General features: G+C 41.1%; 1 protein-coding gene across 1 annotated transcript; it reads left to right on the forward strand.

Moving 5' to 3' along the window:
* The first annotated feature begins 1768 nt into the window (after nt 1–1768).
* On the forward strand, nt 1769–13281 carry LOC123021369 (mucin-5AC-like). The gene is made up of 10 exons (XM_044426081.1): nt 1769–1819; nt 2982–3162; nt 3526–3630; nt 4674–4714; nt 6028–6150; nt 6282–6380; nt 7869–7997; nt 9526–9574; nt 10319–10436; nt 11984–13281. Exons 1-10 carry the CDS (start codon nt 1769–1771, stop codon nt 12237–12239), a joined length of 1152 nt encoding a protein of 383 aa, XP_044282016.1. The 3' UTR covers nt 12240–13281.
* Nucleotides 13282–15430: the final 2149 nt, after the last annotated feature.

Consider the following 15430-nt stretch of genomic DNA (forward strand, 5'->3'; position numbering starts at 1 on the left):
GAGAGGTCCGCCTGGCACCGTCGTTATTTGTTTTTTCAGCGCCAGGCTAAGACCTTTTTATTTAAAACTTATTTTAATTGTTAAATTATTGAATTAATTAGGATTTTAAAAAATTTTAGCTGAGAATGCACCGGGGGTTTTTAAATGGCTTTTTTTAATTGTTATATTATCATTATTTATGTATGTATTTATGTATTCTTTGTGAGCCGCCCCAAGGCTTTGTTGCAATGGGGGCGGCATAGAAATGTTTTAGATAGATAGATAGATAGATAGATAGATCGATCGATCGATCGATAGATAGATAGATAGATAGATAGAGGGCACTCAGGAATGATCCAGTCAATTGCCTGGCTCAGCTCAGTGTTCCAGAGATCAACCAGGGTTTCTAGAGGACCTTTCCCTTATCAGCTGGGAAACCTCTTGGAGTCTTCTGGAAACTATCCAGATCCATTCACCTCCAGGGGCAAACTATCTTAATAGCCACCCACCCACTTACCCTCCCACCCTTGCAGAAGTGATACGCTTCAGCAGGTAGGGATCTGACTAAAACAAGGGGACTGAATCAAAGTCCTCCACCTTTACATCACAATTCCTATGCCTGGTTGAAGAAAACAGGTTTAGAGTGAGCTGACATGTTCAGAAAGCCTTGTGGTTGCTGTGTATATCATGACAGGCAAAGTGCCCTCTGCATGAATGATGATATCCCCTGAAACCAACAGCCAGCAAGATCTCAGCATCACATCTGAGACCATCTTTGTCAGCTCAGACAGGGAGTCTGTTGAGTAGTGGAGTGGACACTGCACCAACAGAATGCCTAAGCTGTCCTGCTGGCCCAACACCAGATGTAAACGCTCTGTGTGGCTGGTCAGATGGACAGAGAGCCTAAAGAGATACAGCAAATCTTGGCAGACCACAGCAACCCATTCCCAAGCATTCAAGTCTGCCCTGATGCTGAAGTACTCTGGTGGGCACAACTAGGAGATACTAACTACTCCGTTTGACCAACCACGTCTTGGTTATACATGCCAGATCAAGCACCCCATCCACTGTGAGAGTATGGATGAGAGAAGTCTTGTTCTGCACCAAATTGGTGCTTAAGAGCAGCACCCAGAGACCTCAGGGAAAGCTGATAGGACAACTGTCACATCTGAGGATGCGAAAAGGGCCAGAACATGGCACAACCAATAACTGGCTAGGTCACATTTCCCTCACCTGAATAACCCTCTCCCTATACCCATCACTATGCTGATGTGTCTCCCGCAAGATTCCCCCCACCATTTTCCCCTCCCAGGAACATATTCAGGTCCTGTCATGGGAACAAATCCCCCACCAGGTGTCTACTTTCAAAGTCCTGTACTGTTGGTTGGGGAAGCTGCATGTCCTTCTCAGGAGCTGAGCCACAGAACAAGAAATAAATGCATATTTACACTGACATGAGTCATTTCAAGGAAGGGTGGCACAGTACATGAATAAGGAGAAACTAACAGTATTATTAAGGCAGTATTACAAATCAACTTTGTAATTATGTATTCATAATTACAAAGTTGACTGACTGAATTTTTCTCATTTCTCACTCAGCTCTGAAAAGAGACTTTGGCACTGTGGGTCTCCCTCTCCTTTTAGCCTTTATTAGGGTGATGAAATCTTAAAACACAAACTGAATGTTTATGGTGGAAGGTTGTGGTGCTGCTCTAATTCGGTTTTCATTTTCCCTGCAGTCCTATAGTGCATAATAGCGGTGGAACAACTGAAGGTTGCTTCTGTCGTAATGGAACTAAGCTCTTCAGCTCATACAGGGATATCTGTGTCTCTGACTGTGGTATGTAATCATACATAGAAGCTAATTCATTGTATGAAGAATTCTTGAACAGCTCACTGGCTAGACAGCAGTCTCCGTCCCTTTGATTTAACTCACAACAGTAGAAACTAAAGGAAGAGGGACTTCCAGTGACCCAAAACATGAGTTATTCTTAACAAGAACCATTCCCTAAGTAAAGCTCATATTATTATATCTAGGTGAAGAATATTTGTCTTTTTTTACTGCCCTGCACAATGAAACAATTCAAGTAAACTGTTGGATAAGGGATGGAGTGCTACAGAGTACATTAGAGTTTCCAATGGAATGTTTTTTCATAAAGTTAACTGTGAGTAATGTGCAAGCTGGGCCAAAGAATTGTATAAAAAAGAAAGTCTGGTGCTCAAAGCACTGAGATTTTTTTCACACAGCACCCTACAGTGTGTGTTTTCTTACATGGCTAATATTGTATGGCCAATGCTAGTATCTTACTGGAACTGTTCAGATTCAAGAGATCCTAAAGCTCCCAGCACCCTTTGTCTCAGAAAATACAAAGAACTATACTAGAATTCAGTGTTTCCATAGTCTTGGTGTTTGAACTAGCCAAATTAGCTTCACAACTTCTCAATAACATCAGTGCAAAATCTCCATTCTTATATTTCTTTCAGGTTGCACGGGACCAAATGGAATGCCTAAAGCAGTAAGTATCAAAATAATTATACCTCATAAAATATAAGCTCCATGAAAACTAAGCCTTTTCAAGAGTTGTACAATGTTCAGAGCAGTTCTTTGAGAGAGCAGGAACCGTTTCTTCCTGCGTGCCACAAACAGCCACCATCAGCAGCAGAATCCCCTGCTGCCCTGTTACACAACTCATAAATTAGGAGGGGGGATAGGTTAGATGGAGGCCTGGCAAGGGTAGGATGATGTTGTGAAACAGTCAGAGCATTTGCATCTTGCTTTGGGCCAGCAGGGCAGATCAGGCATTCTGTTGGTGTAGATGGAGGGAGAAGGCAGAGGCAGGGGTCCTCTTCTTTAATGCTAATGTCCTCTTTAGGCATTAACAAAGAAGCCAACAACAAAGAAATAGGAAGAGCAAGCCAGAGACATTTCCTGTTCATACCACTACAAAATGTAATGTAGGAAGCACAAACTGTTACCTTCTTTCATATCACTCTTTTCACAGCCTGGAGAAACCTGGACCAGTGACTGCCAAGAGTGTACTTGTGAGAAATATTCTCTCATAGTGCGGTGTGAACCAAAGCGATGCCATGTATCACCTACCCCACTGCACTGTCCATTTGAAGGATTTGTATCTATCTCAACACTATCACCTGAAGACAAATGCTGTCCCCGTCAAGAATGTGGTAAGTGCAATCCCCCACATGTTTTAAGAAAGAAAATTGGGTTTTGTTTTGTTTTTTTAATGGGCACCTGCCAAAATGGGCATCTTCTTCACTTTGGGAAATTCCACGGTTGGTGCTCCTGTTTAGCTGAGGCTACTTTCATCATGCATAGTGGCTGATTTGCCCATGCTGCAACAGTGCAGAAGGCGTCACCACCCCAGCAGGTACTGCTAGTATTCTGTACCAGATCAGAAGCTGATGTTTATTCCACATAATCAGAAGGTTGGAAAACCCTGTACAGAATTTTTTAAATAAATATGAAAATATCTTGAATGTAATGCTACTCCTGGCTTCCCCCCCTCCCTTTTGTCTTACTTTCTACAGTATGCAACACTACTTACTGTCCCAAGTCCATCGAGACCTGCCCACCAGGGTACAAATTAAAACAACAAAAGCTGCCAGGAGACTGCTGTCTAAGCACCACTTGTGGTAAGAACGAAACCATACCTTGAAACCTTTAAAATTTTGCGGAATTGTTTTGATACTGGTTTTTTGAACCTAATGAAGGGTTTCTTTACATGAGGCATATAATCTGGTGCTTTACTGAGTCTTTTCTTTTTCTGCTTTCTTTGAAGGATTAGGGTGCCCTTTGCACAAGCATCTCCCACCTCCCAGGGGTTTTCCTCCTCGCCTTTGTACAGGTTCCTGTATGTTCCGCTATACAACACACAGTAGTGCAATTGTATACAGCAGGTTATGAAATTACACTAGGCCTCTGTAGCAAATAATGGTAGCTACAGGGACATAGCTGATTTTCCTTAAAAAAAATGCTGGGAGAGTCCTGGAGAATGACAATATCAAGGAAAGGCTTCACAAAGGTCTCCTGGCTATTGTTTTGCACAATACAACAACCCATTATGGGTAACAAGCCATGGTAGGTTTTTGTATAGTTTAAGCCTGTCACTCTTTCAGCAATGTAGTCTATTTTTCATTAGCAAGCTACCCTGAGAACTCACAGCTTGTTTTAGAGACTTTTTTACCCATGATGGTTTGTTGTGTTGGACATGTCGTGAGCAGAGCCGGCTGGAGCCGGGGGTCAGACTAGATGCCCAGGAGACCCCTTCTGACTCGCTCTGTTTCTATGTTTCTATGTTGTATTGTCTGATTCCAACCAGACAACTTTATTGTGGATTGTTGGAACTGGCTATGGAGCCACTCAGGAAGAGCAACAAACTCCCTGCCACATGCTTTCATGATCTCATCAGTGAATGAAATAACACTTTGGAAGGACTTTGGAACACATTCCTTTTCATATATTTTTGGGCTACAAAACTGCATAATTAGGTCAAGACACATATGTGCAGTCTCCTCTGGTAAGTTTTCTTGTCCGTTTCAGCTGTCAAAACAAGGACCAGGAGATGCTGCTTTATAGTCTAGTTTATGCAGTTACCAGAACTAAGTGCCTACTATCATTTCTCAGCACTGCAGAAAAAATGCAAAGATATCTTACAATATATCTTTCTGTTTCACAGAGAAGGTACCAGGCTGTGTCGTCAATGAGACCTTCTATAAAGTAAGTACATCATCATGAATATTAGAAGCACCAGTCAATCAATCGACACAGGTTGAAGGGGATATTTTATGTGTTTTTTCAAGGACCCAGCACCACCATTAAAGACTTCCAGGGAAGGTGATACTCCCTTAACCTGGATGTCTCCACTTGACTAATGTGATACATTGCAAGTTATCTAATCGAACAGAAGTTTTATTTTTATTTACAACATTTACACACACCTCCCCTCCCCATCTGCACAAATGCTGAAGTGGTTCTATCCAACCAAGAGAGGGGAGTCTCCTGTAGTATCCTGAACATCACCTGAACTTATAGGTGGTGATATTTGCTTCAAATAAGTCATCAGTTGATTAAAACAAAGGAATGAATGAACTAGAAGCCATTAACTGCTTCATCACAAATTAATAATATCTAGTCCATTCCACAACACAAGGAGAAATATCATCTCTTTTGTTAACATTTATGCACTGGGGTGGGAAGAAAATACAGCTTGATCCATACATGGTGGAGTGGTCAGTTTAGGGATAAATCACTTAGCAGCTGTTGGCTAAGATGCTTAAAAGCAACTAGCGTGCTAAGCTAGATGCAGCAAAATGATTTGCATGTTCTTAAGCATATTCAGGAACTTGCCTACTCAGGATTAAATGCAAATTAATCATACCTTTTTTGACAAGATCCGATGCATTCTTGCTTTGTACACTGAAAACATGTCAGCAGATGTTTTATCTTCTGGCAGAAAAATAACAAGTAAACCTTGCAAAAGTCAGTTTAGCTCAGTCCAATTTAAGAATTTATGTAATGATATTCATCAACACTAACAGTTGCGTAGTTAAACTGATTTTTTATGTAGTCAAATTCATTGTATGTAAATCTATTAAAAATAATAAATATTTGGATTGTGATTTCACAGTCCGCTTCACCAGCAAGAAAGCCCCCCCTCCCCCGCAGCTCACACGCCCTTTTAAGCAAACTTCTTTTGCCTGACCTCAAAATTCTCAGGGTTTTTTTCCCTCCCCCAGGAGGAACCTTCAAATTTCACTTTATGCAAAATCTGGAGATAACCTAGGGATGGACTAAAGTCTTTAGGACCCTTTGCTGGATGATCAAAATTAATTAAGCTTCCCTTGGGTTCCTTAGATTTTTTGAATGAGAGGATTCATTTTGTACTTCTCTTTATATAAAATATTGCACTCTAATTTAGCTTTTCAGTTCTCCTGAGTGATTTTTTAAAAATCACACCGAAACACAATATATTTTTGAATTAGGAAATCAGATTACAATTATTTAATACTGTTTCTCCTTTTGCCATTTAGCCTGGAGCAGTCATTCCACGTGGCCCCTGTGAAACATGCAGATGCTCTGTTGATGAAGATCCTGGAAGCAAATCGAATGTGATAGTATGCAGATCACAAACATGTGACAGAAGCTGCCCAGAGGTAAGTTCCACACCATTTCTGTAATTTCATCTATTCATCTACCTATCCACCCAGCTATTTTACCTTTGGAAAGAAAGCAGGGGAAAGATATGCTTAATCTCAAGAATTGTCTTTCATGTTTTCTCAAACAGGGACATAAATACAAAGAAATTCCTGGGGAATGCTGCGGTCACTGTGTCCCCGTAGCATGCATTCTGAAACTGAGCCCCACAGATTCCAAAGTTATCAAGGTAACACCATATTTCATGCATACCAGTGTCATTCTTTCATATTTAAGTTACTTGTGATAGATCCGGAAAGGGTATAGATTTTTAATTTAACTTAATGTATCATATTCTGGTTATTCAGGAGCAGGTAACATGTAAGCTGCATGCAGCCCACTGACCATTTTTTGCAATGCCCACCATACCACTACATTTGATACACAAATTTGGCAGTCAAAAGTGTCCAATTTTCCTTTGCCAGTTTTGGGCAGCAAATTCAGTGGCAGGATGTAGCCCCAGGTGGGTTCTGGGGGGAAATTGGTGCCTAGGTGCCTGAAAGTTTCCCACCTCAACAGTCTTATTTCACAATGTTACTTTTGCCTCTGTTTGGTCCATCCAGTTGTGTGGATAATGACCAGTCTATTTTGGCTTCTGAAACTTGATTATACCATATAAGTTATACGAAACTCCATTATCAGACTATTAATCCATTTCTCCCAGGATTGCCTGCTCTGACTGGCAGGGCTCCCAAACTCTCAGGCAGGGATCCTTCCCAGTTCTGCATCCTGAGATCCTCGAGAGATGCCAGCTATTGAACCTGGAGCTTTTTGTATGCTCCACAAACCACATGCTCCACCAAGCAGCAAAGGACCATTCCATCCTAGGGAAAATGGTTAAAATCATTGTGTGGGTAACGTGTGTCAGCAGGATCTGCCTTTGGACGTGTCAGCATATAGCTTATTGCCCTGAGCTAGACGCCCTCATTTGCGTTGTGGTGGGGGCAGGGGAATGCTGCCTCAGCACATAGAGATACACATTTCATCAGGACATCTTCTTGTGTTCATGATTGAAGCCAATGAAGATTGTATGGTTTGGTAAAGGGACACCAAGCTGTCTACCAATGCAGAATGCCATGGGACTGGATGGAGAAGGGGGTGGAGTGAATGGCTGGGCGGGATCCGTGAGACGCCTGCATTTGAGAGAACCAGAGACCAGGAAGCAAGGGAAGAAGGATCCCTATTGCAGCACCAGTGGCACACTGTGTGATCGCTCAATGGACACTGGCCATGAAACCAGAGGACATACTCAGTTACCATGTGATCATGGAAACTCAATAGCACCCAGTGGAAAAAGCAAACATTTTCTATAGCTGCAAGCACAGCTGACTATACAAAGGATAATACTCTCTTCCATGTAATGAAGACTTTTCAGCACTAGCCTTTCTGTAGTAACTTGCCAAAAACTTTCCTGGCTCTTTCACAAAAACCATATTGTCTTCATAAACTTTCTCCTGCTTCGTGTCCACCAGATGTGTTGGTCTATAACACACATTATGCTCCAGCCAGCAAATTGCCATTCTGGCTGGGGGTGATGGTAGTTGTAGATCAAGACTTTTGGAGTGTACCAGGTCAGAGAAGGCTAGTCCTGGTGATGCAAACAAAAGCCTTTTGACTAAAGGAAAGTCAAATGCTATGCCAGCCTCTAATCATATTAATGCAACTGTGGCTTTTTCAGCCAGGAGAAACCTGGTACCATCCAGAAGACAACTGTACCTCCTACCAATGTGAACGGATTGAAGACAAGTATATTCCTGTCACTGTCAAGATAAGCTGTCCTCCATTTAATGAATCTGCCTGCTCACACGTAAGTGTACCTGACAACCATGTGTCTTTCAATCTATTTCAGTAGCCACCCAATGTGCACAGAGTTTATTACAAAAATAGCTAGATTTCATTACCTAGTTTGGAATCAGTACAGTATGCAATGGCTTAGATCCAAATTAAGTTAGTTCCTACTGAAAGCAAGACCCATTAGTCAAGTCATGACTAACTTGTCCCACTGGTTTTAGGTCAGGGTCAACTAACTTAGTTGGGGTCCAGTCTTCAAGATTTAAACAAAACTCCTGTTTTTCCTAGTGATTGCTAGTTGAAGAGAGCAGAAATTATTTTCCTTTTCATTCCACACGTGGCTTTGTGTATGGCCCAAACACATACCATTGCCTTTGTTTCTAATATCAACTAGCAGTCACCCTGATGCAGGGACTCCCCAACAAGGGCTGATTTCCAGGTAGGCTTGCCAGAACCAGATCTTCCCACTCAGAGACACATTCAGATCTCTGTCTCTCTTTCTCTCTCTCCAAGCAGACTTGTAAAATACCTGCCTAACTTCCGTGTTTAAAACTGCCAGATGACTAAAAAAAACTCAAGAAGAGCCGTGCTGGATGAGACCAAAAGCCTATGTAGTTTTTCTCTATCTAGTTTATCCTTCTGTTCACACAGTAGCCCACCAGCTACCTGTTGGAAACCCATCAGCAGCAATAGTGCCCTCCCAGCAATTGGCATACAGGGGAATATTGCTGTCCTATCCTCACATTACAAATTTTTGTATGCCATTGTCACCATTTATATTTTTTCTATGCTCAGCAGTTCCAAAAGTCACAACCTATCCTCATAGGGGAGTTGCTTGATCATTTAAGTTGCCCCTTTCTCCATCATTTCCAACTCTGCAACCTCTTTTTAGGTGCAGTATAAAGAACTATAAACAATATTGCAAGCATGATTGCACCAAAGAGTTGTATAAGGGCTGTATGGCATTGGCAACTTTTTGCAACTTAAAATTCTATTCCTATATTAAGTGTGTTGCCACTCGCATTTAACTCTCCGCCATAACCGCAGCTGCACAGACTGTTCCTTCCGAGGCTTCTCCAAGGCATGCAGACAAAGCCAGTGTGAAATTGTTGCCTTGGATTCCCACACAGGTTCACTGAGGTACAAATATAAAAGCTAACAGAATGTAGACTAGACACGAAATCACTAGATTCTTAACAGAGGTAGTAGAAATACTCTAGTGCAACAATATAATAATTATTATGGTAAATATTACTGTTATACTTTTTATAAAAGGCATTTAGGTAGTCTTACCTTTCACAGAAGATTTTTTATATATGGTAAGCAGTATGCATCTATTAGGAGATAACAAATAATAATAATACATTGGGGGGGGGGCAACATTCTTTGGGCCTGTGGGGACAAGTATTGTTTACCTGCCTTTGCCTGAACTCACTTTAGAGTTCTGACACCAGTGTGAATTTATCACTGACATGAAGAGATTGGATTTGTTTAGAAGAAGGTGCTTGTTGTCAATAATTGCAAAACCTTTTCTCTCTTTTTAGGATGCTGTGAAACTGACTGAGAACGGCTGCTGCAAGACATGTCCACCTGGTAAGTGATGTCAAAAAAGTCGAATTCCCCTCCCCTCACCACTGCCAAATTGGTACAGTGTAGTAGTGTGTGTCTTCAGTCACATTAGCTATATTTGTGTAGTGGGAAGTAGATGGATGAATTACCTGAGCAGTGAGAAAGTGTTAAGCACTGTGCCTTTGTAGCACAGGAGCAAACATGAACATACAGTGAAAAGAGAAGCCTTTGTGTTGAAAGGTGCAGCACAACCTTCCTTATCCCTAATATTTGATGGAGACCAGCCAGTAAACAACCAGAACAAGGCTCCCCCAGGCTCCTTGAACAGGTTGGCTTTAAATATCCATGTCATCTGAGTAGATTTTCCATCAATGCCCTCCAAGTCATCAGTGAGGAATCCATGGCCTTCCAGTTGCTGTCAGATTCTCCCATCAGCCCAGTGAGTAAGGCCAATATTTAGGGCTGATGAGACTCGTAGTCCACAACATCTAGAATGCCACTGTTTCCACAGCCATGCTAAAAGACAATGGACATTAATGTGCCCTTTTATCTTTTCCTAATATCCCGAAACATCAAGAGGCAAAGGTTACTTCATTCTGATTAAAATACGTGGACCTACCAGTTCTCTCCCTTCTTCCTGCATGCATGCATGTGTATGCACACACAAAGAGAGACACACAAGCATAAACACCATCCTACTTATGTACCTTGGCTTTCTATTAGATAATGTTTGTGACTGCATGCTCATGCTGTTTGTTTTCCCCTTAGTGGAGCAAAAAGACTGTGGACCACAAAGCATCCCAACAGTCATCAAATACAATGGCTGTAAATCTTCCTCCTCTGTTGTGTTAACCTATTGTGAAGGTCAATGTGGCAGCTCTTCAAAGTAAGTCACAGAAAAAATATTGTTCACTCCCCCAGTAAATTACTTTCACTTATCATCTCTATTTGTTCCTAGTGGCTGGCATCTACTGAATAGTCCCGTAATTATTTAGTTCCATTCCAGGTTAGCAAGACATGGAAAAATGTGTTGTGAATGGTCCATTTTAAGTCCTAATTATGTGTTGGTCTGTCAGGTAACCTTAGGCATTTGTTTCTTTTTTTCTTTTAATACAAGATGTTTGTGCCCAAAAGTATTACAAAGAAATCATTTTGCTTGCTGAAAATGGAGTTGGAAGGTACTCCAAAAGTCACTGACTTCATCCCTTGCCATACAACTGGAAAGTCTATATTCAAAGCATCCTTTCCTAGGTCTAAGACATCCTTAAATCCGTTCAGACACCTACATTTCCCTCCTATAATTTAAGTCCATTAACCAGAGCTCCATAAATTTATAATCTCCTTTTCCCTCTTATGGCAGATGGAATTCCACTACCATAAAGATTTTTTTTTCTATAACAAGCAGTAAGGAGTTTTTGCTCACACAAACAGGGTGCCTTTGCAGGATCACAAAGCTCATTCTTCTGGCATGCTTTTTTAAGTACCTAAGGGCTGCCATGTCTTCTCTTTAGTTTTCTTTCCCATAGGCTAAGCATATCAAAGACCTTCAAACTTCTAACATCTATGTGGTTCTATTTCAGCACTCATCTGGACCATTCCAGTTTGATTTAGAGCTTGGAATTAGCCTAGGTCAGCCTTCCTCAACTCGATGACCTCCCAGTGTTTTGGACTTCACCTCTGTCAGCCCCAGCCAACATAGTTAATCATTCAGAACCTAGGCATTGTAGCCAAAAACATCTGGAGGCCACTAAGTTAGGAAAGGCTGGCTTAGGCTGAAAAGGTTTGGTACAGAATCTATTGGTTCTCCTAAAAATAGGGTTTTTCAAATAGAATTTTTCATTTCCAAATAAGCAAGCATGGGATTATGCTTTTAATATGTGAGCTACCCTTGAATTTTTTTACAGTTAAATTTAACTGATTGGTGACATATGACAGCACTGACAGATAAATGATATTAAATTGATAGTTTCTAGTATAGCAAAAGCCAGATGAAATGTTTGGATTGGGATGGGTGAGATATGTGCTGCTTTTACATTTTAATGCTAATGTATTAAATTTGTGCTTCTCAAACTTATGCATAATGGGAATGAAGTGATACAGTGATATCTGCACATTCTTTAATTTTTGCAACTATTTCCCAATCGAAAGAGCTCAAAAAATGAATATATTCTCCTGGAGAAAATCACTTGCAAATAGATGACTATGTTTAGAAAAGTGTGCACATTTAGCTAAAAATACGTACATGTAGGCGTATGTGCCTGAAAATAGGTATGAATTCACAAACTGAAGAGAAAACAGGATGGAACAAAATTAATGTAAGGAAAATGAGAAATTTCATGGATTCATCCATACCCAGCAGTAAGTTCTCAATGTCAGATACAGGAGCATCAGCTAATCTAAATCCTCCTCTGTTTTATTTTTGTGACCACTCAGGTATTCTTACAAGGCGAATGCCATGGATCACAATTGCTCATGCTGTCAGGAACAGAAGACTAGCAAGAAGCACGTGACCCTCACATGCCTTGATGGTTCCACCATAGATTATTCCTATATCTACGTCGAAGAGTGTGCTTGTACGAGCAGCGAGTGCATTCCCCATCCCAGTCCAACACCTACACAGCAACAGCAGCAGCAGCAACAGGAAGAAGAGCCACAACAGGAAGTTCAACAGCAGTTTGAACAGAAATAATCTCAGCCTAACCACTTCAGCCATTTTAAGAAATAAACAAGACCAGGAATTAAATTAGAGCTATTAAAATAAAAGATGCTGTTCTTGATAGAAAAGTATCCAAAAAAGCACATACAGATTAATATTTTCTATATCTAATACTGGCAGAAAGGCCTTATTCTTTTCTTTGGGGTGCCACAACAATACATTCCATCTGTATGCCATGGGTTTAGGCTTGAGTGAGAACCACCCTCCCCATCCAGTTGCAAATAAGGGGGGGGGGAAGCCTGTGTATTACCCCATAAAAAGTTTGGACATAGAAGGGCTTTGGCTTGAATTTTTCCTCTTTTGAAATTAAGACTGCGAAATTGACCAAACCTCCTATAGTAATTCTTTTCTAATACAGGCAGAAGAATTTTCACCACCAATTGGCCTAAGTCATTCATTATTTTGGAACAGAATTGCTATTCACAGAATTCCATTTCATTCCATTTTCATTTGGCAAGGTTGTCTGTTCCTATCCACCACAGTTGCAAATGTAGGCTTCATTTTCCCAATTTGTTCTCCCTATCCATCATTTCAAATCATTTCCTCTATGAATTTCACTCATTCAAAAGATACAGGGCTATAATATTAGGGGATTATTTGTAGATTTATTCTTGTGCAGAAGGAAAACCTGACAAAGTATGGCTGCTGCTGGAAAGACTCTCTGTTTACATGATATCATTAGCATAGTAATTGTATGAAGATCTTAAATTTTTAAAATAATTGTTTACAGAATGAATATAGATATATTTGCCAAGGGTCATATGAAGAACTTTTGTAAACCAAAGTAGTAAAAAATAATATACATTTTGTTCTACAACAGTGAATTTTTTTATGTTGTACCACTACTATTTATTTGTTTCTGGAAAATAGACTTTGGGGGCTATTTTGTTCTGAATCCATACTGTCTGTCAACTAATGCCTGGTTGAGGGATAACTCCACCTTTTTACAATTTGCATTTGTTTCTTTAGAAGAACAGTTCCAATGATTAATAAAATTTTAGCATTTTGCAGCTGTTATGCCTTTTCATCTGTTTGATTGCACTGTGTTTCCTTTGTGAATGAGGCTTTCTTTGCTAATGCACACTGTGCCATTTCAGTGAATCATTCAGCTTTTCTAGAAAAGGATACCAAAGAAGTTACTTCTAGTACAGATGCTGGGACTGCAGGGATAAGGGTTCCAGTCTCCACTCAGCCATGAAGTCCACTGGGTGACTTTGGTTTGGTCACTGCCTCTCAAGCTAACCTACTTCACAGGGTTGTTTTATCCTAACAACAGGAGAAGCCACCTTGGGTTCCTTACCAGAAGACGATGCATTCAGATTTCTGTGAATCTGACTCATAGGTTCCACAGTGGCCTGGTTTTTCCCAGACAGCACAGACTTTCCTGTTATCAACCTTCAGGAAAAAGTTCCTATCAGTATATTGTGTAGTTTGGCCCAAATTGGCCAATGGGTTAGCACCTCTGAGTGTCACAGGAAAATAATAAGAGGACCATATTTAAAACAAAATGTCAATGGATAACAAGTTCATACAATTTATGTTGGTCCCGTTAAAGATGACAGAGGGAAGTATCCACTAGGACACTAGCAATAATATAAACTCCAGTGCACTAGCATAATAATCTTCAAATGCAACACTAATAGCATTAGTCGACACAGTGGACTTTCCAGGGAATCCCACCATGCCTGCCACTGCTACTGTCTTTGAACAAGTGGTTCTGCAAACACTAGGAAGAAAGATGATGCTGTAAGTTCCAGTCGTGTGCACACTTAATTATTACAGTACTCAGTAGAACTTCTGCATAAACATGCATAGGATCCGGCCATTACAAACATTCGCCCTCCTCCCTGCCCCAGAAGATACCACTGAATGGACTATGGCCTTTTCTTCATATTTCCTTACCTACGTTCCCTCTTGATTGAGAAGGCACTTTCCCCATAGCCCTCTGTGCCACATGGACGAACACCTGGCATTCCTCTCCATCGATAAATCCTCTGACAGAGATATCTGGACTTGCCCCTAGCTGACTCTTCCCTGTAACCAGGTACTCAAGCAAAGGAAGCACTAAGATGTCACTTGCATGGGATGCCATTATTTCCCCATCCTGGGAAGTAAATCAGCAAGATCCACACCTGCAGTGCTGACTGCACGCTTCCAGTTATCTAGGCACATGCTTGCTACTCATCTGAAGTAAAATTTTTAAAGTGTTCAGTCCTGCCTTTCATACCTGAAACCCAAATTATTCCCCTCAATTCAGTTTCCCTGCTCCTACTGAAATTAACAGTAGAAAAGCTGGGGTGTTTCTTATTCCAGGACTTATTCATCTTTCCCCAGTGATTTGGCAGGTGGAAAAGAAGAAAATAGCCTTGCCAAATTCTGAAGGCAAAACCAGCCCATCTTCTTCTCTTTGCCTGCACAAAAGAGAAAAGCCCTCTGCCCAGATCTAGGAGGCTCAGACGGGCAGTGATTTTCCTTTTAAGTATTTCTGCAGTGCATCTATGCAGAGAGCCCATTGCTCATTAATGGCTTTGGGAAAATATAGGCTATTCAGCTACAGCTTTTCTCATGATGTCTGGTGTGAGGTAGTGGTGGAAACCCTAGCACAAAGGACAAATCATGAAAAGTTGGTCACGTATTAGGTACGCGCAGTTGCATTATGCATTGGCGAGATCCCAAAACTAACTGAGTAGTTGAGGAGACCAAGTGGGGTCTTGTTTGGAGGTCCAGGTGGGCAGATTCTGAGGCCCTTGCAGAGGACAGTCTTCTTTCAGAGAGCCAGCAGAGAGAGCCTCTGTATGGCGGAGTCTCCTGCTTTTTTATTTATTCATTTATTGATTGCTGCGCTCTCCTATCCAGTTCTGGTTTGAATGCAAAGGGCCACAAGAGGGAAGCGCAGAGCAAAGCCTTGAGAATATTCATCAACAGGGAAAACCCAGCCAGCAGGCTGTGCAGGCACACAGGGAACCGTGCTGGTATTTAATTTAAATAATATCATTTCTAAATTTGCACCCACACATAGAGATTTTGCAGATGGAAACATTAAGCAGACTAGCACCCAGTTCTGTCCTCTTGTTTGGAGATGGAATCTCCCCCTCGTTTGGCAATGCATGTCACCCACTGTCCCTAGAACAGTTTGCTAACTCAGGGAGAACTAGTTTAATCTC

This window comes from Varanus komodoensis, unplaced genomic scaffold, assembly GCF_004798865.1.
Source record: "Varanus komodoensis strain SLA01 unplaced genomic scaffold, ASM479886v1 scaffold16, whole genome shotgun sequence".
NCBI classification, from domain to species: domain Eukaryota; kingdom Metazoa; phylum Chordata; class Lepidosauria; order Squamata; family Varanidae; genus Varanus; species Varanus komodoensis.

Bases quoted from the DNA above. Each gene is read 5' to 3' on its own strand.
- LOC123021369 (XM_044426081.1), top strand. From the start codon at position 1,769: ATGGAACTAAGCTCTTCAGCTCATACAGGGATATCTGTGTCTCTGACT. The intron at 3,163-3,525 runs GTAAGTGCAATC...TACTTTCTACAG, and splicing joins CTGTCCCCGTCAAGAATGTG to TATGCAACACTACTTACTGT. The intron at 6,381-7,868 runs GTAACACCATAT...TGGCTTTTTCAG, and splicing joins CAGATTCCAAAGTTATCAAG to CCAGGAGAAACCTGGTACCA.